Source organism: Pleurodeles waltl, chromosome 9 (genome assembly GCF_031143425.1).
Source record: "Pleurodeles waltl isolate 20211129_DDA chromosome 9, aPleWal1.hap1.20221129, whole genome shotgun sequence".
In the NCBI taxonomy this organism is placed as follows: domain Eukaryota; kingdom Metazoa; phylum Chordata; class Amphibia; order Caudata; family Salamandridae; genus Pleurodeles; species Pleurodeles waltl.
In genome coordinates, this window is record NC_090448.1 from 1,154,609,449 (window position 1) to 1,154,636,624 (window position 27,176).

Sequence of the window (27,176 nt, forward strand, 5' to 3'; positions counted from 1 at the left end):
ACCTGGCCATTAGAGTGGGGATTATAGAGAGAGGCGCTGATGCGCCTAACTCCCAAACTGCCAAAGAATGCTCTCGTTTTTGCTGAGACTAATTGTGTACCTTTGTCCGTAATGAGGCACAGGGGTATAACCTTCCTTGCAAATACGTCCTCTAGCACCTTGAATGTTTCCAAAGTAGAATTCATAAACAATAATACCAACCATTTTAAATGAACACCCACAAACACAGCAGCAAGATGCTCTGACCGGGGCAAAGCTGCAAAAGCCCCAATAAAGTCCAAACAGACCTTAATCCTAGGTGCCTGGATCCTGGAGATTCTGACACGCCACATTTCCTCTCCCCTCCCCGCCCCCCCCAAATTTCGACCTCTTCTCCCCTTCTTTACACACACATTAGAGTCAGTGACTCTCAATGTGACCCGTGCCTCCAGACCGCGTCATCAAAACCTTTCTTTGAGCCGTCCTTTCATCGTGTTTCATGGTGACCTTCTTGAGCCACGGATATAAATTTGCCCCTCACACCTTGGGGAGGTGCAACCTGTCACCATGCACCACAGCATAAGCATCACAGACCGTGAGTTCATCCGTACCATTGAAATATGGCCTTGCTTAAGCCACAGCAGAGACTTTGACTTTTCTGAATGATGCTCCTTTCCTTGGAAAGTCTCTGTCTCCTGACTGACACAGCTTGCTTCTGAAATGGAGATCTGGGTGACTGTTTCTGCTGTGTCACGTGGGCTCTGACTTCATTGCAGACTAACACTGTACACTGATGCTATACACAGGGCTTCGGAGTTCTTTGTAACAAGCGCCAAGAGTTAACTCTGTTCAGTCTTAAGTTATCTTATAGCACAGTTTTTCAGACAGTGACTAAAATCTGTTGGTTTTGCACTTGTTTCTGAAGATGAAGTCGAACAATATTTTTTTTTTTTTTAAAAAGGTTTAGGCAGAATTTCCTGCTCACTCGTTATTTCTCTACAGCAACAAACCATGAACGTGCAGCTAAAAGCAGTATGTGCCCAAAAGAGGCATTGGGTGCACAGCTGGCGTGGGAGAAGCAGTGCCTGACTCCAACATGTCTGTGCTGGGGCAATAACACCAGTTTGAGATACTGCCCAACACGCTTCTTTAGTAAGAGAGTAAAACGTGAGAGCACCGATGTCACCTCGGCCCAGGTGCTCCCTGCATATTTCAGATGTGATTGTCTCTTGTATAATCCAGCTGCTGCCAGTTATGTAATGATGCTGCTAAAAATATAACGCTAATTATACAAATTGTCCCACTGTCTGTGAACGACACATTCCTGTTCTCTGAGCATCCACCCCGTGGAAGGTTCAATAACGTGTATGGAAAGCACCAGTGCAGTGAGAGGCCCAGTGCCCGGTTTAAGTACCTGCGATGTGTTTCCTCATTCCCTTCAATGTCAAGTGTACATTTCAATCCATGTTTTCACATTCCGTGGGACGGAAAGCACTACTGCCATGTCTCTTCTAGGAGAGTTCTTTATGTCACATGCACACTCCATGCACATACTGACATTGCAATGCACGTAAAGCCTAGGCCATGCACACCTTCACAGTGCCCTGGTATGTAAAGCACCACTGCCATGTCTCTTCTCAGACAGTTCTTTGTCACATGCACACTCCATGCATATACTGACATTGCAATGCACGTAAAGCCTAGGCCATACATACTTTCACAGTGCCCTGGTATGTAAAGCACCACTGCCATGTCTCTTCTAGGAGAGTTCTTTATGTCACATGCACACTCCATGCATATACTGGCATTGCAGTGCATGTAAAGCCTAGGCCATACATACTTTCACAGTGCCCTGGTATGTAAAGCACTACTGCCATGCCTGCTTGCACATCAACTTTTACAACTTTTATGTAAATCATCACGTCCACATGCATTGCAACATTGCCCTGCATGCAAAGAACCATAGCCATATGGGTTTCCACATTACCACATATGTAAAGCAGTATTGCCATACACCTCAACACATTACCACATATGCAAAGCACCAGTGCCATACACCTTAACATATTACCATGAATGTAAAGCATAATTGCCATTCACCTTAACACGTATGTAAAGCCCTGTTGACATGCATGTTAACACATTACCACATATGTAAAGCACTATTACCATACATGTTAACACATGATTACGACATACATAAAGCACTATTGCCATGCAAGTTAACACATTCACACACATATAAAGCACTATTGCTATGCATGTGTACACATTTGCCATGTGCTTCCACATTGTCCTTTATGTAAAGCGGCAGTGGCTGTAAAAAACCTATGCTATATAAACTTTCACAATGTCTGGATGTAAAGCACTATAGTATGTCATGCATGTTCCAACAGTGCCATGTATCTAAAGCACCATTGCCATGCATGTATCCACATTCCCAGTCTGTAAAGCACCATTGCCATGCATGTATCCACATTCCCAGTATGTAAAGCACCATTGCCATGTGTATTTCTATATAGTCCTGCCGTAAACCATTGCCGTGTGAGCTTGTATGATATATAGTCCTGCCGTAAACCATTGCCGTGTGAGCTTGTATGATATATAGTCCTGCCGTAAACCATTGCCGTGTGAGCTTGTATGATATATAGTCCTGCCGTAAACCATTGCCGTGTGAGCTTGTATGATTCTCTGTACACAGAACATCCCTCTCATGCATGCTCTCAAGCTAACTCGGTTAAATATGCTTTTCCACAGTGACCTGCTTGTAAAGAACGACTGCCAGGCCCATTTGCAAACTGCCATGTAAGTGACTCACCCTTGCCATGCATTTTCACATTGTCTCCAAAAACATGTTCCGCCAGGCGTGTTTCCTTATTACCCTGCAGATAAAGCAGGCCTTGTCGTGACCATTTCCACGTTACAGTGCTCGGTATATAAGGACCCATTGCAGTGCTATACTGCTCCTCTATACAGTGTCCAGTGCCCCTCACTCTGTGGAGCCACAGGGCAGGAAAGGTGGCAATCAGACTGGAAACTCAAAGGAGTCCCAGTGACTTGCCACCTGGTTTAGGTCCACAGAAGAGCGCGCAGGAGGGCAGGTGGACAGCTGCAGATTGGGGCTGCGTTACATCGCAAACGCAAGTGTGAGCGAAGGCGCGGTGCATAGTGACACTGTTGTAAGCGCACACAACAGGGCTTCCCCTTTACAAAGGTAGCTTGTCCATGACTGCTCCAGGCTTCAGTGACATTCAGAACCACAGGTGAGTAGCCCATAGTCCAGCCCAGGGTGGGTTTCGGGGAATCGCGGCCAGTGCGGGCTATCCATCCATGCCGGCACCCTCTCCTGGGTTTGCGTATGGCTAGTCCAGTCCTGGCCAAAAGGCACTAGGTTGTGTTCACCATGAAATGGAGGCTGTAGAGTGAACTTACTCAGAACCATGAGTGATGTGCACAGACTCTCATTTGAGAGGTTTGCAAATTCCATTTGATCTGTTCTTTCCAGCAGGTTGAGAGGGTGGTCAACAGGATGGATGGCAGAGTTTGAGGTCACGCTTGTCTCACTTCTCTGGCCCTGGCAGTGCATGTGATTGGGTAATACCAGATCTTGGATGTTTACGCGGGTGTTAGATGCTCTCCATCCTTGTTTGTTGCAGAATAGAGATAGTGTGAGTAGTGAGTACATACTTGCTGGAACTGTTGTGGTGTCAGGAGGAAGTCCACGCACATGGAAAAATCAAAGAGATAAGAAAAAGCCAGTCGTTTATCTATGTGAATGTATTGTATAAGGTTAGGGCTGGACAAAAATCTGTGTAAATGTATTTTTTTATTAAGCCTGGGTAGAGGGAGTGGCGTAAAGGCCTGCGCTGACGACTTTTGAGCTGGAGGAACCAGGTTCAAATCTCGGCGTCGGCTCAACATCCTGTGAATCTGGGCAGATCACCTAATCTCCCTATATTTCAGCGCCTTGAGACCGTCATGGGTGATTTGCCACGCTTTACAAATCTTGGATTTATTATTACCTGCATAGCCAGGTGGAGTTGGGAAATTTTACATCTCAGGAAGTCGGATCCTGTTTTCTTTCTCCAATTGAATCGCCATGAAACTTAGTAAAAGAAACCTTCTGCCTCCCTCCCGTGATTGTCTGCCCCATGATGGTCTTGCGTGGGACCTTCGGGTGCAGCAGAGTGCCAGACCTCCCACGGCTGCCAAGAAAGAGGTGCCAGGGATGGTCCAAGGGGACATTGTCTGCAGGGGCGTAGCGTCAGGGGGGTGTTGGGAGTGTTAGACCCCACTAATAAATGTATTTTCAGGTAAATAATTGTATACAGAAAAAGTCACACACACTCTCTCATCTCTGTTTTTATAAGTGTTCACAAATGTTGGTTATTGTACAAAATATTGTCTTTTCTCTCACTTAGTAGCCCTACCAATCTGCATTCCTCTCTGTTAAGCCGCTCCGGTGCGCCCTGCTTGTCATATAACGTATTTTAATCAGCCGCGGCCCATCCTTAATAGGGTGGAGGGGCCACGCCCCCCACCTTTTGCCCCTCATGAAGAGTGTCTGTCAGGCTGAGCAAAGGTCAGCCTGACAGACACTCTTCATGTTCAGCTCAGGCAGCCAGGAGCGAGACATGCGCGATTTGCGCAGACTCCATTTGCGCAGACTCCTGGATGCCTGAGCTGAACTTTGCTGGGCTGAAGAGGTCACAGCTCCTATGGCCGTGACCTCCTCAGCTCAGCAAAGGTCACTCGAGGCCCTTCCTCTCGGTGGCGAGGGGAAGCATCACGATTGACTTCGACCTGGGCGCTTCCGGTTTAAGCCCTGAAGCGCCCAGGGCGAATGTCAATCAGTGACACCTTGTCACAGAGTGGGGTGGGGTCAGCAGTCTCACTGACCCCATCCCACTCTGTGACGAGGCTGGGACTGCTGCCTTCCCTCATTGGCTGACCTAAGGTCCGCCAGAGAGGGAAGGCAGCAGTCCCAACCCTCCTGGGACCTCCGAGCTGGAGGTAAGTGTGTGTGTGCACACCTTCCAGACCTAGTGATAGGCGATCCTTGAATGGTTCCATCCTCGTGCTGCAGGTGCCTATACGTCAGAATTTAAAAAGTTACACTTTCTCAACAAAATGTGTTTCCCTGTTGCAGAGTAGCAGCGCGTGGGTGGATGCTGCGTGCGGATTGGAGGAGGCATTAAAGGCGTCACAGGCCCTGACTGAATTCATTCATAACCTTGAAACAGTGATTTAAAGCTACCGCAGAGACCTCTTCTGAATGGCCCGCCTCTCAGCTGAAAGTCTCTGTGTGGTGGTGAGTGATGCAGTTCGCTTCTGAAAGCAAGGTCTGGTGTGACTGTGTCTGTGCGTAAGACAAGGCCAGGGGAAAACTACCTGCGCAGTTGAGAAATAACAAAGCCATTGTAAGCCCTGAGCCCACGCGACTTCCGGCATGCAACTTCATTCACTGAATGAGATCCAGAGTGAGATATAAGCCCTCCAGTGCTGAAGGAGACCGTGACCTCTGACATCATCACAGACAAACACAGCCCAGCCAACCTTAAGAAACTAGCATTTGCAATGCAATGGGTCTCGCATTTGCTTGAGTTAGAGCTATTAACATTGTAAATTCCTAACTGGACTTTCCTCGCCATAAATGGCAAATGAAAAGTAAAACAGTTGACATAAGGGAACCACTTCAAAGTTCCACGGCTGCCATGAGCGCAAAGGAGAGAGACAAAAGGAAAAAGAAGTTTGCTTGTAGTCAAATGATTCAGCAAACGTGCAATTATCCATGTAACCGGGTCGAGGGACAAGGCATTAACAAAATCACCCCAAGGAGAGATAACCGTAAAGCGTTTACCAATCATGGTATAGGATTTTTGAAAGGCAAGCCCATGAACGAGTGATAGTGATGGGTGTGCGGTGGGCGTGGTTAAAAGCCCACAGATAGATTACAACACATCAAAGCACTTGCGACCTAAAAAATCACTGTTGGGGCGGTGGGGGGGGCAGGGCCTTGTTCCCAGAACTACCTAGGAGGCACTTCTGTGCCCTCCCACACTAACATCCCTTCTCCAAAAGCAAGCCTGCTGGGGCTGGTGCCCATGTCCTGGGTTGTTTACACACCTCATAATGTAGGTCGGCTTTTAAAGGCCTCCAAAAACAAAAAGAGCTGGAAATCCACTTTTTGCAGTGGTTTCTAGCTCGTTTCTCCTGCCACGTGTGATATAGGCTCCTCACTGAGTGACAGTGTGATGAGTGCCGATACTGTGTGACACACTGTGGCACCGTATGAGGTGGCAGGTCTGCAAACACTGTACATTGATGCTATACTTGAGGCTGCCAGATTTTCACTAACTCCCCAGTATTAGTCAGCCTGTGGCATAACTACCAAGTTTCCCAGGTTCATGCGTAATGTGCTGATCCAGGCCATGTTTTTTCCTTTGAATTCTGGGACTTGTAGTATTATTCTACAACAGAATAAACAAAGACTCAGGAAAATCCCAGGACTGGAGCAGCACATCACTCATGGCCCTAGGAAACTTGGCAGGGCTGCTGTGGTGCATTTCCCAGTGTAATTCAAGATTTTGTAATTTGAGATTGTGCACAGAAGTAATTATGTCATTTCGAAAGATATACATTTAGTAATTCTCAGTTTTCAGATGTACATCATACTAGTGTATTTTCTGGTTGAAGTTCTACCCTAGATTCCATGTGGCTTTAACCTTGTGGTTAAGTCATAACTCGTGCATCTTAAATCCCTTCATAAACTTCCATGTTGCTCTTGCTAGCAGTGGATAAGTAAATGAGTAACTTCAAGAATGTAATCTCAGTTTCACCAGTGGAAACAAAGCCTGATAATCAGTCACGTGCGTGAGGACATCCATTGCTAGAGGGACCGCTGATAAACACCAGCAAGAGAAGTGGCTGCTTTATCTCATAACCAAACATCCTTTGTGGCTGAAAACTACTTCCTGATTATAGATTTACTCCTGCACAGGGTTGTGATGATCACACAGCAAAGGAGTGACCGGAAGTAATGACAAGTTTTGTTCATAAACACCAACATCTGGATGCACCACATTCATTTCTGTTTCCTTTCCTTCCAATATTAATTGCACGAATTTCCATGTCCTGTTGGTGCAGTTAGAAAGAAGTCTGGAACTAGAGGTCCATTCATGAGCTGGAGTTCACAGTTCCCCAGAATTAAATTAGAAATGTGACTATGGAGTTTGAACCAGCTGGCTGTGGTTAACTAAGTGAAAATTAGATAGTGTTAGACAAATTCCCAGTAAGACAGCCAGGTGAAAGTGGCCATTGCGGCTTTAACATCAGGGTGACTATCAACTCTTGCTGGGTGTGATCATCACTTATTCATAGACATCCACCATAAATAAATTGCCAAATGGCCTACCTGGAATTGCACACATGAGGAGGGAGCCAGTAGTTGTAGGAGAGATATTTGCATGAATTTGACAGAAGCCGTGACATGCTATTAGGGTCAGAGAGAGTCTTTAGAATGTTTGAGGGGAGTTGTTGGGGGGGGGGGGGAGAGGGGATGGGGTTAGAATAAACCTTGTCGAACTAAGGATTCTGGAGAGCTGGTGTATTTCCCACCCGTGGGAGAAAAGGTTGTGAGATTACACATGTTAATGCTTTTTAAAAGGGCTTTATTAAGCTTTTCAATGTGTGAATTAATGTAATATACATTTTAATTGGGTTATTAGTGACCTTTTGACAAAGCCAAAGGGTCTGGTTTATATTTGATAATGTGCTGACCGCTTAAATAAAGCCAATAGGCTCTGCCACTATTATTCATTGTTTTAGCCTTTGACAAAGCCAGTAGGCTGCTTTCCTAAAAATACACTTTTTATATTGTTACATGATATAGTTAGCCATGTGTGGGCAGGGGGTTGGGCGCACAGCCAGGCCACAGGAGGGCGCTTTCACATCACTCTCATACCACACATGGCGATGGACATCCTACTTTACCTTAAAAACAAAAAAGCTAATTCATTGAAAAAACAAACAAAGGTTAAAGTGACAGTTCTAGTTAAGTATGTAAAAAACAATTTAGAAATTCACTGGAAAAACAAAGGTTAAAGGGACTTTATAGTTGGTGAAGATGTCAGTTAATACATACGGTTTCAAGTGAACAAAACCACTGAATTTCACCAGTTAAAGTTATCTCAAGTAAGTGTAACTCATGCCCTAAAGTAACTATAACTCGCACCCTTGACGTGCACTGTGAATTACCTCACGTATTACATCACTCATGACACGTTCTATGACATCATTGATCACATCAATGCAACATCTGAAATTACATCATACATAACAACACTGGTGACAATGCAAGTTATGTTAGGGAAAAAGTTACATTTCCTTCAGATAACTATAGCTGGTGAATTTCAGTGGTTTTGTTAGTTTAAAACAGTATGTTTTAACTGACATTTTTCACCTAATATAGCATCGCTTTAACCTTTTGGTTTTTCACTGAATTTCTCAAGCTTTTTTAAAATACCTAGCTATAGCTGTCACTTTAACCTTTTATTTTTTTCAGTGAAGATTGAGTTCAAATCACATAATTGATAACATCATCCATATTAGTGTAGTATGTATTCTTTGGATTTTGTTATAGATATAAATGAAGATTTTGTTAACAGCTTTAGTATGGATACATTTCTTTTGTAATGAACTGTTTTGGAGAAGCAATTCTTTTGTTTCATTATTTTTGGAAGCAGTTCTGAACACCTGTATATGATATGTATGTTGTTTTGCAGTATTATGATGGGTTTCTTGTTCAATAACAGTAATTCTATGTCTATATATTGGTTATATAGGTGTATGCGGTACACTGTTTGTTTATATATTGAGGTTTGTGTAGGGGTTTCTGAAACTACCTTTTTGTCTGTATGGTGGTGTATATGGTACTTTACTTTAAAAGATGATAGGCTGTATTGCTGCATATCTATTCATAATTGTTCTTTTTCAGAGTGAGCAATATTTGATCCAGTGTTTCTATCTACCGAGGGGTGGTTTGCTCATATGGCCCTACTTCTGTGGTTATGTTACATGACTGTGTGTGTGTGTGTGTGTATATATATATATATATATATATATATGATGGTAGCTTTTTTGTTTCAATTTTTATAGACGTTGTATCGTTTATTTAATTTTTTCTTTGTGTCATTCTAAATGTGTGTCAACAAGATAGTGGGTGTGTGTCTGTGTTTTGTTTCTTGCTCAGTATTGTATAGCAGTTGTTGTATTAGGGCATAATGTGAATCTTTTAATATAGTTTTTATATGATTAAATGTGCATTAGTATATGTAGGCAAGTTGAATTGATTACTAGTGCAATAGTGAGTGTACTTTAGTTATTTTACTATAGTAAAATGAGGTACATTTCCTATGTTAGCATCCATAGGAAATTTTGCAGCCCACTACAGCAAAAAACTGAACAGAATTACACCAAATTTGGCTTTTAAGTAGAACTTTAGTCAGAGTAGTGCAGTTTTTTTGGTTGCGTGATATGATGTACGTTGGTTCTGTTTATTATGAGTTTTTGAGGTTTGGAAAATGTCAGTCAGGCATGAAAGAGGTAAATCTCAGTGGTGTTTTGATTGGTGAAAAGGTACCTTTTTGTTTTGCCTATAACTTTAACACTGTTCGACAAACTAACACAACATTTGGTAAACAATTATCACACTTCATGTTCTCTTTATGTTTTAAAATGTGTGCAGATCCATTAAGTAGGAGGCAAAAATAAGGTGGTTCAGGGGGGCGGGGAGTCTCCAAAGTGTTAATTAGTTAATAAATGTGGCACACTTTGCCAAACACATCGATGACTAAACATGCTGACTGTCTGCCAAATTTCAAGTGGATCAGTCAAATGATTCCACATTTATTAACAAACAAACAATGTTGCCCTCCCCTTGATACTGTGCCCACCTACACAGAGTTAAAAATACCAGGAGTACGCTGAAGATGCCGAACATGCGCCACATTTTGTCATTAAACTGCTCTAAGGTTAAAGGCTAATAAAAAATATATTTTCTGTTGTCTCTAACTTTTTAACCCTTTCATGTCGGCCAACACATTTTTGTAATGCTAATTTCTCAAACTACTGAACAGATTTACACCAAAGCAAGCAAAGACACATCCTTGTATGAAGTTCCTGTTTAATGTCAGTGTTTAGGAGTGGGAGACTTGCAAGCTTTTCAATGTATCCACTTGGTACACCTCCCCACACATAAAATGGGCCATACATTAGACCCAATTTTCTCACATTTTTCTTGGGTGGGGGTGGACATTCTTATTCCCTTCATTTAGTCTGATCATTACGTCACACCATTTCAGATCCCGCCCTCTTGTTCTCCATCAAGAGTAACTTCTGGTAGGCAGAATGTTCTTGTATTCGGAGATTGGTTACACCGTGGCTTTTACAGAAAGGCTCGTTTTAATCGTCCAATTTCAGACGAGAATGTGGATGAGGTAGATTTACAGCTAGATAAATGGATCAAGGAGGAGCTGGATCATATTGCACTAGTGATGCACCATACGTCTCATCGGCGTAAACCTTCAGCCGATTGGTTTAGTGAAGAACTTTGTTAACTTAAAAAGTCTTGCAAACGTCTTGCATGACGATGGTGCCATAACTATGACCAGCAGGAGGACGCTATCTATACTGCCCTCAACGATTATTACAAGCAGATTAGGAAATCACGATGCCTGTTTTATGCTAATAAAATTGAAGAAGCCAAGAATGTTTCGAGAGAAGTATTCTCCATCATAAAGACGTTGTCTTCTCTGGAGCGCGTTGTTCTGACTACTACCCTCACCGAGGAGGGCTGTAACGCAATTGCTTGGTTTTTTTTTGGATAAGATTGTTAGTGTCTGATTTGTTCCCTACAGAGGTGAATGAGGTCCCTTCCTAGATGTATGGTTTAAACCTAGGCAGTCCAAGGCAGGATTATTGAAGTTTAGTGCTCTAAATCCTGCCCAATTACGTGTTCTGCAGGGCATGGTGAAGTCAGGTTCGCCTATCGAGCCTGCCTCTCCCATGATATCGGAGAAAGGAATGGAGGCAATTCCTCCTGGGCTTTGTGGCCTCCTTAATCTCTCTTTTGCATCAGGACAAGTTCCAGTGAGATGGAAACAGGCTATGTATGTCCTGTTGTTAAAAAAGGCTTCTTTCGGTCCCGCTAAACCGGAAAACCTGAGGCCTATATCTCTGCTCCCTTTCTTTGCTAAGGTGGCCGAAAAGCATGTGAATGACCAGCTGATGGACATTGTTGCTGCTCAGGAATTGCTTCGTGATACCCAATCTGGCTTTCATCCACAGCGTAGCACCTAATCGGCCCTGTTGTTAGCATCTGAATCTTTGTGGCAGATAGCTGATGGGGGAAGACAGCCGCGTTGATGATTCTTGGGTTAAATGCAGCCTTCGACACCGTTTCCCACAATGCATTATTGGAACATTAGTGGAAGAACGGAGTCAGGGAAGGAGCTTTGCGGTGGCTAGCCTCCTTCCCCCAGAACCGCACCTTCCAGGTGGTACAACAGCCGTACACTTCGGAAGCGGTGCTGCTACAGCAGTGAGTGCTGCAAGACTCAGCTTTGAGCCCTACATTGTTCTATCGTTATATGCGCCCCCGTGCCGATGTCATTGAGTGTCATGGATTTAATATCATATCATACGCTGATGACACGTAGCTTATTACTCTTTTTCAGGATGAAGAAGAATCTGCCGCCCGGTTCAAAGCGGGTTTGGTAAATCTTGCGGAATGGATTTCCCAGAGTTGCCTCAAGCTTAATGGTAGGAAAACCGAAATACTGCTGGTTGGGAACCAACCTTCCATCTGGTGCTCCGCTTGTGGCCAGATGTGCTAGGGCCACTACCCGTGCCTCAGCTGAAAGTGAGAAATCTCAGGGTCTGGTTTGATATCAGTCTATCTTTTGAGAGCCAGATTTCCTGCTTGGCAGGAAAGTGTTCTGGTATTCTGAAAATGCTGAGTAAACTTATGGGCTATCTGCTCATGGAATCCAGGAAATCAGTGGGCCAGGCTTTAGTCATCGTAAGCCGTGGCTACTGTGTTGTGTTGTACCTTGGTATTTCTCATGGGAGACTGGCCAAACTCCAGAGAACGCAAAATGCTGCAGCCCACCTTTTGTTAAGCATTCCTAGGCGGGCATCTACCAGGACGGCTCAAGCAGGTTACATTGGCTTCCCATTAGTAAGAGAATCTTGTTTAAGGCTTTGTGTTACTGTCCCAGGAATCTACATGGGAAAGACTCTTGTTACTTACATTCCTTAATAAAAGATATGTCCGGAATAGAGTTCTCGCTTCCCAAGTAGTTATTCCCAAGATTAAAAGAGCACGCTTGGGGGAAGTTCCTTTGGATTCCTGGCCTTAAACTCTGGAATTCTTTGGCTGCTGATCTAAGACAGGAGAGAGTTGAAGGTGCTTTCCACAAGAAACCCAAGACGTGGCTTTTTAGGCAATGATAGAGGGTCTTTTGGCTACTGCTTGTGGTGGTTCACTATGTACGCTGTAGCGCTGGGACACTCTAGTTTGGATAACCAAGTGCTTTATAAATCTTGTTATTATATTTTATGCATTGCTAGCTAGTGGGTTTTGTTTGGCATTGGAAAACCAATATTCTTATCTCAGTTCAAAAGTGAACCATTACCTTTTTTGAGCCCTTCACCTCATTTATTTTTACCTTTCATACTTACTCTTTGCGAACTCTGTATGAAACTCAGCATCCACAACCAGGCAAATTTATTTATGAATATTTGATATTCAAATCTGAATGGACAAGGTAGCTTTTTCGCCCTTCACCCAGAACAACACTGATATTTGGAGACTATGAATAGGTCCATAATCCTTAATTCACACAAAAGCCATGTAAATCAAAACTGACACACACAATACAGTGTTTCTGACCTCAAAATATGTATGTCAATACGTAAAAACACTTAACAGCACAACCTAATAAAATAAAAATATATATTCAAACCAATAAAAATACTTAATTGATGGCCATCTCTTTCATGGTGTTAAGGGTTATGTATAATTAATCTAATCTGTGAGATTCTACACAACTTCATTTCAATTGTCACATCAGTAGTGAGGTCTGTCATGAGCATTGCATTTGCTGTGCCAATTTTGGTTTGCATGGCCAAGGTAAACTTTGATAGTTCAATTTTAAATTTTTCGTGAATAATTCATTCTTTTATTTTGTTGCATTTTATGTGAAACGTTTATTGCTCTTATGTTAAAATGAACTTTGCTTTTTGGGCGTAAGTATAATTTAGCTGCGAGGGAATATGTGCACTCATCCAAACTGATTTCTGTAATTATAAATATGTTTAAAAAAAGACAGATGCAGGGTCACCATCTCTAAAATAAATGGTCAATTGATTTGTGTACCCTAATAATTATCTATTTTTAGGTCTAGCTTGAGCAACGTAAAAAGAGGTTTCTAAAGCACTACCAAGAAAGCGTCTTTTTCTCCACCCACATGTTAATTGCCTTCAGAACATCATTTGATTGAGGGGATATTGTGTGCTTCCACTGCAAAAGAGTGCTTGTATTAAACCTTTTGCCTTGTGTGAAAGCTTCTGCTCAATACAGTAGGACTTTGTTGGTTATGTGGACATGCTAATGATCGAGGTTACAGACCTGATCTGTTCATGATGGAAAACTATGACAAAGGCAGTAGTCCTGTTGTATTTATTGTGAAATGGGTATGTTATTGTCAACACACAAATAAGGGCGGTTTGCTATCACTCTATTAAAGCCTGCTGAGAGGTATTTTTTACATGGAATTTCAGAGCTTACTATAGTAAGAAAGGACTTTGGTTTTCGTTACCCACTCCCATCCCCCACAAACACACGCACACCTCCCCCACACCTGACAAACTCTAGTGATGGAAGATTTGCACTGCAATAATCCTTGTTTGGCACTCTTAGGAGAGAAAGTGTTTTGTTTTGCCAACTGTAATTTTTCATATATTTGTAATTTTATGACTGTCTGCCTGATGGTTACCCTGTGTACAAGTTTATGCTCAATACAGTAGGCATGAGGTGGGTGTGGTGACAAGGCAATGAATAAGGCTGAAGGCCTGATTGTTTAACTGGGAAACGTTTCGTCTAATATCTTAGGTGTGATTTTTCTATTATGAAATGTTATGACAAAGGCAGTAAGGCTGGCTTTTTGATTGTGGAAAACATTTGTTAAAGCCAATAGGCTGTTAAGGTCAGTGCCTAATTTGTAAGATAATACCAGCCCCTTTGTTTCACTCTTGCAGGTTATTTTTCATAGCTGCTTTCTCCCTTTGATGCTATTTTTTTAGGTTTGATGAGGATAAGGAAGCGTTGGCCACCATAAATGAGTACCAGAGGACCCCCACCTGCAACCCCCGACACAAATCAAGCACTGGATGAGGGTGGATTGTTATTACACTGTGTTACAGTCTGTAGACAGGTATTTTGTTACATTAATCTGTGAGATTTCATGTAATAGGCAAGGGTTTTGGTGCTGGTCCCCCTCTGGCACTGCCTAAGTTCTTTATGGTACAACCACTGTTGTGGAGGTTAATTCATATCCTTCCCTCAGAGGGACCAAAACAATTTTTGTTATATTATGGGTAGAAATCAGCACTATGATAATCCATGTTTGGCCCTTTTGGCGAGGGGTTGTATATTGTTTACCAACTGTATTTTTGTACCTATTTGTAACTTTTTCACCCTATGACTGATGGTTTCCAGTTTAAGCGCAGTTCTGTAGACCAGTTTTGGTTATGGGGACAAGGCTATTGGCTTTATTCGTTCATTGGAAAAAGTTAGGTCATATCCCATAGATGTTTATCAGTTTATTATGAAAAGTTATGACAAAGCCATTGGGCCTGACTTACTTATTGTGAAGAGCATTTGTCGAAGGAAAAAGGCTTTTAGGGTGTATTGTTACTAAACTGTGTTAAAGCCTTTAGAGAGGTGTTGTGTTACATCAGGGTCTCCAATATTTTCTGTAGTAAGAGCTACTTATGTTCACTGAACATCTTCCTGTGTTACCAATGTTATTAATGTTGTAATAGTGACCACTTTAGACAGATTGCATTGGTGGCCAAGCCATTCAAGACTATCCGCAGTGATCACCTCATCGCATCAGGCAGGGTTGCCAGCAGTAGTGTGACAAAGGCTTTATCAATGTGCAGGCCCTCTACATGGGTAATACATTACAGCCATAGTGTAATGCCCCTGGCACCAAGGTAATAATAAGTCTCCCCAACGCTGCATGATTTATCACCCTAATATTAGCTTTAAATATACCATAATGCGGATTTGTAAAGTGCTTGTGCACCCTACAGGGTATGTTGGTGCAGAAATAGCATATGTGTACTGCTGTCCACCTCCGTGATTGGCATGGTTGAATTGGAAATTCAATTAGAAATTCAACCATTTCTCTCCAAACATCAGCTTATGAGTTCTGAAAATACATACATTTTCTTCTTGAATACATTCTTTTCAGTTTTTATGTATGTATTGTATTAATTCAGCCAGACAAAAGCTTCTATTTTGGTAAGCTGGGTTGTATACAGGAGAGCTACTTGCAGGTAGGTGGAAAGCTGTTGGTAGCTCACGAGCTACTTGTTGGAAAAGCCTTTGCTATATGGACTCTCACAGATTACCATTGCCGGGAAGGGTTTTGATGTTGGTGACCCATCAGAACACCCTGAGGGGATAGAAGATCTGCACTGAGATAATCCATACTGTAACCTCTTAGATGGGATTTTGTATTGGTTTGGATAGCTATGAAGTATTTATAAGTTTATTAATGTATACCTGATGGTTGCCTTTTGAGAAAGGTTGTGTTTGAAGACAGTAGTCCTGAAAAGCCAATACAGGACCTCTGATTTATTAGGAAATGCATATGTTAAAGCCAATAGGTCTGTAACAGTGTATTGTTAGTGTTATTGTTAAAGTCCTGGAGTGGTTAGTTTTTTGACAACTGATCGGTCTCTGCTTGGCACTGGTGGCATTTGACACATCAGACCAAACCGCAAGGGCAAACAACACCTTGGGGCGAAGCTGGCAGTCCAGTTTGCCATGGCACAGTAAGAAAATGGTAATGGCAGGGTTCCTGGACAGTCTCCTGGCAGCAGCGTTCAACCTGCTGACCTGTGTGACTCCGTGGAGCAGTGGGAGTGGTTTCTTGTGGCTGCAAAGAGTCACTGAAAATGAACCGCTTATAGCTTTCATCAAGGTTGCTATTTTTAGTGAGAGTTTTTAAATGTACAAATTGCCCCAGGGCAAGAGCCACTTTTGTGTGAAAACGATGGTAAGCTGTGGGGCTCAGAAAGAGTGTGATTTAAGACACAAGGTTCAGAATGTAAGGTGAAACGGTGGGAGACCTGTGTGCACAAGGGGCAGGTTTTATTAGAAGGATCTGGAAGACCAGAGGAGGAGAAAGAATTTCACAAGGAGAAGCATCAACAAAGATATGAACACTGAGAGCAAAGCTACAGTTGTCTAAGTGGCTAAGAAACCCAAGGTTACAATATGCTCCTCTTAAAGTCCTCTCCTCGAACCCAGCTCTGTTCCTTTTGGTAAAGTAAAGTAAGACTGACTGACATGACATACCATAACGAGCAGTGCTAACTTTGTGCTAGGGGTTTCTGGGGCGGGGCACAAGCACTTGTTTTTGGGGCCGGCACTTATTTTTCAGCCTCAAGCATTTACTGTGAGCAAAAAACACATGAGAAAGACAGAGGAAGAGAAAAAAGCAAAAGCTTCACTAAGAGAGAAAGCAGAAAGCTGCAAGAGTGAGCTGAAGGAGCAGGGAGTGGCTGTAAATGGATTAAAGAGGCCCAAGATAGCTTTACGATTACGCTGCCTCAGTATTCTGTGGTCGCACATTTATTTGCAGCAGCCGCATGTTTCAGAGGAGAGCTTTAGGTATCGGCATGTTTTTATTTACAAAGTGAGCCCTGATAACAAGGTACTTGGTGGAAGATGGAGGCAGGGCTGGTGGGAGCTGCTGCTCAAATTAGGACAGAGAGATGACTCCAATATTACCATTACTTTTTGCCTTAAGTGCCACAAATCCTTGAACCATTCCTGACTATGCACTCATGGTTCCTTCCCTTGTGTATGGCTCGGCTCCACATCATGCCTACATAGCTCAAGCAGCACGCCTCCTCAGCCCCCAAGGCACCTTAGTTGGACTATCATGTTACCATGGTCCACAAAAAAAGAGGTTATAACCTCTTGACACAGCATGGGTGGAAATGTGCACCTATAGAATGGGCATTGCAGCAGGAGTTGCACAAGCATCCTTGGGCCTTGTGTGATATAGAAGGGGCCAGGAGGTGCAAAAAGAAGTCACATGCCCATAGTGCCCCCTGGGGAAGTCCTTAGTCCAGTCACTAGTCCTGAACTGATCACATTTCTGCCATAGAAGAGGCCTTGATTGGGTTTAACCATCAATTACACCTTATATAGTTCCTTTTTAGTAATTTTCCAGAACCCTTGCTTCTGAACGAGTTATCACTCCACGGTTTATTAACCGCCATCTCGCTTGGCAGCAGAATGTTTGTTTAGCCTTTAGTCCCTGCACCAAATTCAAACACTAAATTTATTGGAGATGCATAAACATCTTCATGCTTTATTGAACCTTGTTCTTGCTTCTATACTCCTTCCTAGCTTGTCTTACAGTTTGATTCGTATTAGCTGATAATCGCACAAGGTTAGGATACTGCCGGCCCAGCTACCAGCCGCTTTCTTTACTTCCTCCCTGCACTAAAACCGTGGAAGATCATGCGGTGCAAATACTATGTAAACATCTGCTGGAGACCACATTTTTTATTATTTTCAAGCTGGCTTTCGCCGGGGTCAGAATACGGAATCAGGCAGGAGTAGGTCATTGGTTAAGACCTGGACCTCTGCAGCCTTCGATACTGTGGACCACACCATTTTACTAAACCAATTGTCCACACACAACTAGGGTCAGTGCTCTTAAGATCACTCACAAGCGGTGAAACTTGCCAACTTTAATGCTCATAAAATTACAGTGCCCTTCAAGGTACCATAGGGCTATTCTTTATCCCCCTGTTAGTTCAACATTTGTTCCCCCCACCTGCAAAAGACTTAGAGTTCGGCAGATGGAGTTACTCTGTCTCAAACATGATGGCTAGCCCGTCTGCTGCATTATGAAACCATTATATTTTATGGAAATTGTAGTACGGCGAACAGGATATGATGAAGTAACCGGTTTGCCAAACTCTAAATCAGGCCCTCAGCCACCTTGGGTTTCACAATGTATACATTTATGCAGACAACTCGCAAATGGTATGCCCTCTCGTCATGCAGCATTTAAACAAGTAATGTCATTTGTTTGGAAATTGGTGTACAGTATTTGTTTGAAACTGAATGCAAACAAAAAAGAAGTTCCGATTATTCCTGGTAAATGTGATCTCCAAGTACAGAAATGAGGTAGTTCCCCATTCTATCTCCTTCTGTGAAAAGCAATGAAGTAAAATGTATCCGTGTACTCTCCATGGCTAATGCGATCTCCCCTGTGGTCTTTTCACCTGAAAGTTCTCTGGAAACTGCTGACATTTCTGAAGGAAGGCCAGAAAAGAAATGCTGTGACCTCAGTCATTGGCTGTAGACTGGCCCATGCATACTCGCTCTGTCTTGGGGTACCGTCCACCTTGCTGAACATCCTCCTGATCTAGACTGCCCCTAGCACTGTGCATGCTCCTCTGTTACTCCACAGACTACATTGGCCTTCTTTATTCAGTTTAAGGCTCTCTGCATCATCCTCAAGGTGTTCAGGGGCTTGCTCCCTCTTTTGTTTCCCAACTAATTGCTAGGTATATTTAAGGTCACATCCTTCGCTCCTTCTCTGGCAATCTGTTGGCTGTACCAAAATCCTTCAAATCTAGAAAGCAGGGACCATTGTTTTTGAGTTTGTGCCCCACAGCTCTGAAACCTTTGCACTGCAAATCAAGGTTAATCTAACTTGATGTCCTTCAGACCTCACTCAATTCTCTGCTTTCTCAGCAAGCTTTAAACTTCTTGTGTTTTAACTTTCTCATACTAGTGTAGAGCCAAGAAACCATTTGGTGAACGTATGTCTGCCTTACAAATTTCATTATCATAACATAGGGTTTCAAATTTGGTTGAAAGCTCCTTTATCCATATGGTCGAGGGCATTTTACCTCACGCGTCCTTCAAACCACATATTCCATCCATTTGTAAAAAAGAGATTGAATTTGGGCACAATTAGAAGTAGGACACATTAGATGCAGTTACCGGCTGGTAGGAATTTACGATTCCAGACGGTATCTCCAATTTAACTTCACCTATCAAGTCAATACCCAAGAACTGGAAATAACCATGAGGGCCTGTTTTTTCCAGATGAAATCCCACGTGGTATTCCTTTTTCCACTGGGGTTTAAGGCTCCCACTATCTACCTGCTTTGAACAAGATGGTAAACTGGAATGGTGGGGGTACAGTGCTGGTTAAGGGAGGGAAACGCCCTTCACAAAGCTGCTCGAACCATGCTGTGCCTTAACAACGTGATCGGAACCACAAATGCGTCTTTACAACGTGTTCCTTTAACACACGTCACTACAACGACTTGCCTTAAGGAAGAATTGTTGGACTCACTTTAGGTCCAACACTTTCCCTGTTGCTGCCAGACTGGTGCTGAAATAGTAACTTATACTGTTCCAAAGTCCAGCGCTTTAAGGCAATTAATGGCAAAGGAATGCATTGTAAAGATGCATTTGTGGTTCGGACCGGGTTGTTAAGGCGCAGCGTGGTAAATGCATGTGTGGTTCCAACATACAACTGATAAGGGACATTGGAAAGGGGTAGACAGGTTGACAGAATTAAAGAAGAAGAGGGTGTGGTTTGGAAGGGGGTTGGACTAGGACCAGGTGTCACAGCCCACGTTCCAATCCAATTTCCAGCCAGTAAAATCAGGTCCGGTGTTCCTGCAACCGGGATGTTCCATTTGTGAGAACACTGGGCCAGTTGTAACTGGGCAGATGGTATCCCACTTTACTCAGCTTAGAACTGGGGCCTGTGTGCACTGTGCCTAGCCGGAAACAGCCCTAAGTCCTTCCACCGAGTCTAGGTAATGGTGCGCCCAGTCTTTGCACAGAGCCACGCCACTTTTTCCTATTAAAAGAAAAAGTCAAATAAATGCAGGAGCGCTTTATTGGACCATCAGATTCCTGCTTCATTTCGGTATTTTTGGAGCAACCTTTGCCTCCTAGGCTAGCATCGTAGCCACCAAACAGGTCACAACAGTTTCCATATCTTCTGTTACGACAGGTTTCATCTCCAACGCTTGTGCCATGTGACTCACGCATGTTTGATCTCGAGAGCACGTGGGGGAAGCGGAGAAATTTTAATGTACACATTACACAACCATTGTTAACCAGGCCAAGCCGTTTGGGCGGGGCTGCAAAGAATATCTTAGGCAGGAGCCACCCCCCCCCCCAACCTATTATGGTATTTACCCTCTGGTGCTCAGCGTAGCTGCACAATGCGCGTCTATTCAACATGGCAATGAATTCTAACCCGTCTCGTTGGTTTGGGTGGAGCGTGCGGGAAGAAAGGGCAGGCGCGCGGCACCACCCGCGCAGGGGTGGTCACCTGCTGGACCTCAGCCACCCTCCCCTCCCACACTGTCTGCACAGGGCGGGGAGCTGATGGGAAACCGAGGGCAGGGCTGATGGGAAGAGGCACAGGACTGGGCAGGTGCCATCACCGTTTATTCGCGGTTTGGTGGAGCCTTAATCTAAATACTGCCGGGACATTGTCTAGAAAGAGATGTTAATTAATTCTGCACTGCCAGGCTGAAGGAAACAGCAAGACTTGGTCCCAGGACATAGTTTAGTCAAGCGCTAGGGGTAGCGGAAATGATACCCACATGCTTGGAACCTCCCCCCCAGTGGCGTCACAGAGGTTATCCCTTGTCTCACCCTTTGACCCCCGCAACCCAATGTTTGCTGCTTAGGGGCTTGGAGTAAGGGAGAGCTGTGGAAATTATAGAAAGTAAGCAGGGTGCTTAGAATACCACCTCAACCCGCGTGACCACCAAGGAGGCCCGGTTCTAGCAGGTGAGCCAGGCCCACCCAAACATGCCCTTTGGCCCTCCCAGTAACAGCAAAAGAGGACACAGAGAAAGTCACCTGGTTGTATAGAGCCACTCGGGCTCTACTATACTTTGTGGCCCTCGAGGGCGGCGTTAGCCAAGGGTGTTAAATAAAGTTGGGGCTGCTGACCCGGCAGTTTCTGTGTTGCCTACATAGTGATTGAGTCATTCTGTTGCGTGGTGAGGGGAGTTCTGCGCCACCTTTACATTGGCGACAAGGCTGAAATCAAAAATTTTGGAAAAACAGTCAGATAGTGCTCTGACCGAACTCTCACACGGCTGACCCTATCAACAACCCGCAATCCTAGAAGTGCGCGCACTGCGCAGCTGGCGAAGACTGCAGGGGCCCACCTCTGTGTCTCCCTCGCCGTTCCTGGAAAACCGCGCTCACTAAGTCGGGCGAGGCACGTGTGCGGAGTGGTGCCGGCTGAGTGCAGGAGTCCGCGGTCGAAAGGCGGCGTGTGGTACGGCTGATCAACCCAAACCGGTCGGCCGCAAGGACCCAAGAAGGCATCCATCGCGGTGCCTGCCCAGCAAGCCCCGCAGAGTGAACTGCAGTACCAGAACCACGTAGCACACACCAAGTAAGAGTAAAAAAACACCACACAAATTGAAGCCATTACACATAGACTACAAATGCTGTGCTGGACAAACAAGCAAACGAAGAAAAAAAAGAAAGGCTCACCCTGAAATTGTCAAAGAAAACAAAAGAAAATAAGAATAAGAGACTTATAGATAGTATAAAACATACTCATTTGAAAGGAATTGACTAGTGACACTGGGAAAATGAGCGCACCGCAGCAAAGACCGGAGCAGCAACCCACACATGCCCCTGCAGGGGCTCACTCGTCCGTGGCTGCGCTGCCCCCATTTAGCTAATTAACAGACCCTGCCACAGCAGCACCACAATGGCGCCTTTGGCGTGGCCGCCTAGGGAACTATTCCTGCGCAACCAGGGAACCAGATGGCGCAGTACGCAGATCGCTGATGCTGCACATGGGAGGCGACGAACTTCATGAGCTATTTGACTCGCTCCCCCACACAGGTGACGCAGCAGATTTCGACGCTGCAGTGCAGCACTAAATAAACACTTCGACCCTCGGCTAAATCCTGATTATGAACGGTTAAAACTGCGTCAAGCCCAGCAGACAGAGGTAGAGTCCGTAGACATGGTCTACGCCAAACTGAGAAAACTCGCCAGCATGTGCGTAGGCCTCAACCAACACGAAGAAATACGTCCACAAATCATCCAAGGAAGCCGTTCAAACATGCTTCGTAAACGTATAATGCAGCAGCCTGGTATCTCCCTCGACAAAATCTTGATTCGGGTGTGATCCCATGAACTCTCCGCTGTCCGCCCGGATGCCATGGCTGCCATGAGGGGACAAGCCATATCGGCGACAACGGCTCCTCGATAACCGGCTGTAAAATAGGAGCAGATTGACGCCGTCCAAGCCTGCCAGATCCCTGTGCGGCAGCCGAGCACCTCCAAACAAGGAGACGGGATATGTGGCAGCTAGGGCTACTGGGTCGATGCCCTGCGAGAGGCAAAGTCTGCAACAAATGTTTGAAAGGGAACCACTTTGCCAAGATGTGCCAGATCGGAAGAGGAAGACAAAGAGAGTTTAAAGGGAAGGCGGTCACCGTAAAGAACATAGGAAAAGGGGACTGTACACCCCAAGAGCAAGTGGACACAAAAATGACAACATACGATGAGGACGATGAAGAAGACATGTTTGTTATATCATTCACGGGATGGAGACCGCACAAGTGGCAACCACCCCCCATAAGCACAGTCATGATAAACAACACCCCTGCTACCGTTCTCATTGACACAGGTGCTTCGGTCAATGTAATGGACAACACAATGTACCAACAACTATCTCCCAAACCAAGTCTGTTGCCCAGCAACACAAAAATCTACACATATGGAGGGCACAATCCACTTCCTCTGCAAGCCACTATAGAAGTGTCCATTACAAATAAAGACCATACCGCCAAAGCCAAGTTCTATGTGGTCAAAGGAAACCGTGGCACTCTGCTAAGGTGCCACACTGCAGAAGACCTTGAACTTGTTTTCTTTGCATGCCAGGTGCACAAATCGCACACGGAGTCCCTCCTCAGTGAGTTCACACAGTTGTTCACAGGATTGGGAAAGCTCCAAGACAAACAAGTTAAACTGCATATTGATGCGGACGTGACACCAGTGGCGCTGCGACACCGGAGAGTGCCTTTTCATCTGAGGCCAGCAGTTGAGAAAGAACTACAGATGCTGGAAAACCAACGGGTGATTGAAAAGGTTGGCTGACCCACCCCCTGGGTCTCCCCACTGGTAATCGCACTCAAGCCAAAACAACCTAGGGCCATCCGCCTCTGTGTGGACATGCGTCTACCAAATCGTGCCATTGATAGAGAGCAACACATTACACCCACAATGGACGATATAATTGCGGACCTGAATGGAGCCCAATGGTTTTCAAAGTTAGGCTTAAATTCGGGCTATCAACAGCTGGACCATAACAAAATGGAGGGATATGGAGGTATTGTGGTCCAGTGTATATCCTCCCAAGTAATGAATCTGAAACGTAAGATACACTGTTCCAAAAGAAAAAGAAAGGAGTGGGATACCGTAGAGGGGGTCCTAAATTTTAGGATCAAGACACCTCACACATCCCGAGGGATGTCATGCTTCATCATCGGAGCTGCTCCTCGTCAGACCGGCGCTGCAGTGTCTGACGGGCACCACCCCAAGAGGGGGGGCTCTTTGCCGGAGATCTTTTGTGATAATGAAGCCGTGACCCCAATAATGTGAGAAAAAGTATTAAAGGAGATTAAAGGCAGTGATTAAAATTGGCTCTCAAAAATCAACACCAGGTAACTAATTTATTGGACCCAATGTGAAGAAAAAGGCCAAGATTAAAAATAGTCAAATGAGTGAAGCTCTAAATCTGAACAATCGAAATAAGGGTGGGGAACTTCCAAACCATCCTAGCATGGGTCAACATGTTTCGCATCCTGGTGGTCCGTACGGATCCCTTGATGCTTCGTCAGGACCAAAAAACAACTATAAATATCTCCTAGGTATGATGGGGGTCTGGAAAACTATTCTCCAAAATTTGATAAAAAAAGGGAGAAAAAAAAAATATATAGGTATCCAGTCACTTACGTTAGTAAGAAGGTCTATTAACCGTCGCCCAACCCAATTAAGGAAACGCGCTTCCTAGGACCACACGGACCCTTGGTCGAGCGCGTGAATAATTTCAAAATGCTGCCGCCATTGTCGGTCCACCTACCCGGGTCCGCGTTCCCTGTAAAGTGTACCAACAGCTGGAGTTGGACCCTGATAGTCGGAATATCACCACGTTCTCTACCCATGTGGGGTTGAGACGCTACAGACAACTGAGTTTTGGGGTGTATTCAGCGGCAGAAGTATTCCAAAATGCCATCGGAGAAACGCTCTCAGGCCTGGCAGGTGTGATCAACTCGAGCGACTATATCCTGATCTTCTCAGAGACTCCTGAGGAACTACATCGCCATTTGAGAGCCACGCTGCAGAGGTTCTCTGATGCGGCCTCACCCTTCACAGGAGAAAATGTGCATTCTAGCAGACCTCGATCAACTTCTTTGGGTACATCTTCTCAAGGGATGGTTTGCAAGTAGACTTAAAGAAGGTAGAAGCCATTCGACAGGCACTGACTCCTCGAAGTGAGACAGAAGTCAGGAGTTTCCAGGGAGTGGCAACATACAGCAGCCGGTTCATTCCCCAACTAGCCACAATGGCGGAACCACTTCGACAGCTCATGAAAGTAAATCGCAAGTGGGAATGGAGCCCGAAGCAGACAAAGCTTTCCATGACATAAAAGGGGCACTGCTATGGCGTATTTCCACCCCGAGAAGCGGACAGAAGTGGTGGTAGATGCTAGCCCCGTGGGGCTGTGAGTGGTTTTATTGCAGGAGCAGCATCACCAAGAATGGGCTCCAGTAGCGTATGCCAGCAGGGCCCTATCTGCTGTAGAGAACTGATACGCTCAGGTAGAGCGAGAGGTGCTGGTGATTCGGTGGGCGTGCATACACTTCCACCTGTATCTCTGTGGCCATGAATTTAAAGTTGTTAGAGACCACAAGCCTGCGGTATCATTGTTTGCCCGATCCATGCGCTTGGCTCCTCCAAGGATTGAAAGGTGGGCTGTCCTGCTCCAACCATACCACTTTAAAGTTCTCTACCGCCCAGGTGCGAATAATCCGGCAGACTACCTGTCAAGGCATCCCCCGACAACACCATCGGGCACATCTCAAGACGATGAAGAGGAGAGAGTTGAGAGCTTCATCAACATGGTGGTACTGGCTGCCTGCCCTGTGGCCCTAGCTGTGGCAGAGATAGCAGATGCATTGGAAAAGGACCCTGTCATCAATCTTGTTAAAGATGTTCTGAGCAGAAGCCAGTGGAAACACTTCCTAGATGGGGTGAGGACCTATGACCCAGAAGAGAGGGCAGCCATGCAAGGAATGTGGAAAGTGAAAGATGAGTTGTCAGTCGTGTGCAATGGTCTCCTCCTGAGAGGACAAAAAAATAGTGATTCCACACGGCTTATGGGACTGGGTGATGGAGCGAGCCCATCAGGGCCATTAGGGAGCAGCCAACACAAAGGTGTGCCTCAGAGCTAAGGTGTGGTTTCTAAGTATGGACTCAAAGGTAGACACCCTTGTGGGAAACTGCCACTCCTACATATTCACATCCCACTAACCCAGTAGTCACCGAAGCTTTAAAGCATGGACTTTGGAAGTTTCCCCGACAGGAGGCTAACGGCAGTTCTGATTGACTCCTACACAAAATTTCCCATGGTGGAAGTAGTGGCCGCCACCTGCTTTGAGAGCATTAGAACGGTGCTGGAGAGGACATTTGTGATGTTTGGGCTCCCTGATGAAATCCGAACAGATAATTGTCCACCATTTCAAGGACAGGACTTCGAGACCTACCTCGGCGGTTTTGCAGTCCGCCACTGCAAAATCACACCATACTGGCCACAGGCCAGTGGCGATGTAGAAGGATTCATGCAGTCTCTTAACCGAGCTTGGAGAATGGGTGTGGAAAGAGGCGAAGATGTGGAAAGATGCGTGCATCACTTCTTGAGAGCATATCGACCAACGCCTCACAGCACCACTGGGTGTGCACCAGCTGCTCAGATGTTCAAGGTGGCTCCGCGTGACTGCATTCCGGCTGGCTCTCAGTGGATCTTCAGGTAGGCGACCGGGTAGTTGTGAGAAACCGGCGTCTTGGAGGGAAGTTTCAGACCCCATTCGAACTTGAGGTGTTGAAGGTTGTGAGGGTCAGAGGGTCCATGGTAACAGCCTGCCACGGAGAAAGGCAAGTGAAAAGAAACATATCACATTTCAAACGAGCGGGTGTGTCCGAGGAGGTTGGAGATGAAGAAGATGGTGCTGTCGGAGGAGAAGAGTGTGAAACAGAGGAGAGACTGGGTAGTCAAGAGGCGTCATGTCCTTCATCGACGCCACAAGCAGACGAAGTCAGTGACGTGGTGTTGAGTGGTCGGAGTGAGAGGTATCACCTCAGACTCAATCCTGCACCCAGCCTGCTAAAAGAGACGAGTGGATGAGCAGACTCTGGATAACCAGGGAGTGATGTGGAAACGCCCTGATGTGATGGTCTGACAACCTGGAGAGCTCTTCTGTGTTAAGTCTTTGATTTGCTTTGGTTGTCCCCTTTTCCCTCTCCCATGCGCGCGCTCTCTCTTTCTCTCTCTTTCTCCCTCTTTCTCTCTCTCTCTCTCTCTCTCTCTCTCTCTCTCTCTCTCTCTCTCTCTCTCTCTCTCTCTCTATATCTCTCTCTCTCCCCCTTTCTCCCCCTCTCTCTCCTTCCCTTCCTCCCTCTTCCTCCCCGTGGCTAGTTGCTACTCATTTCTTTTCATTGTTTTAATTAAAGCCTTGGAGGGATGTAGCATGCCGCTCGGGCTCTACTACACTTTTTTGCCCTGCAAGGGCGGGCGTTAGCCCGA

The 27,176-nt window shown here is 45.1% G+C and overlaps 1 protein-coding gene across 2 annotated transcripts in view; it reads left to right on the forward strand.

Annotated features, from left to right (window-relative positions):
* RASGRP1 (RAS guanyl releasing protein 1) overlaps positions 1–27,176 on the forward strand; it is a 217,171-nt gene that overhangs the window by 31,934 nt on the left and 158,061 nt on the right. The window contains exon 2 of one of the 2 annotated variants that reach the window (XM_069209005.1): positions 14,344–14,474. The exons of the other annotated variant lie outside the window; for it this stretch is intronic. Coding sequence (XP_069065106.1) covers positions 14,431–14,474 — 44 coding nt within the window. The 5' untranslated portion in view covers positions 14,344–14,430. The remainder of the gene's footprint in view (positions 1–14,343; positions 14,475–27,176) is intronic. 2 annotated transcript variants of the gene reach the window in all.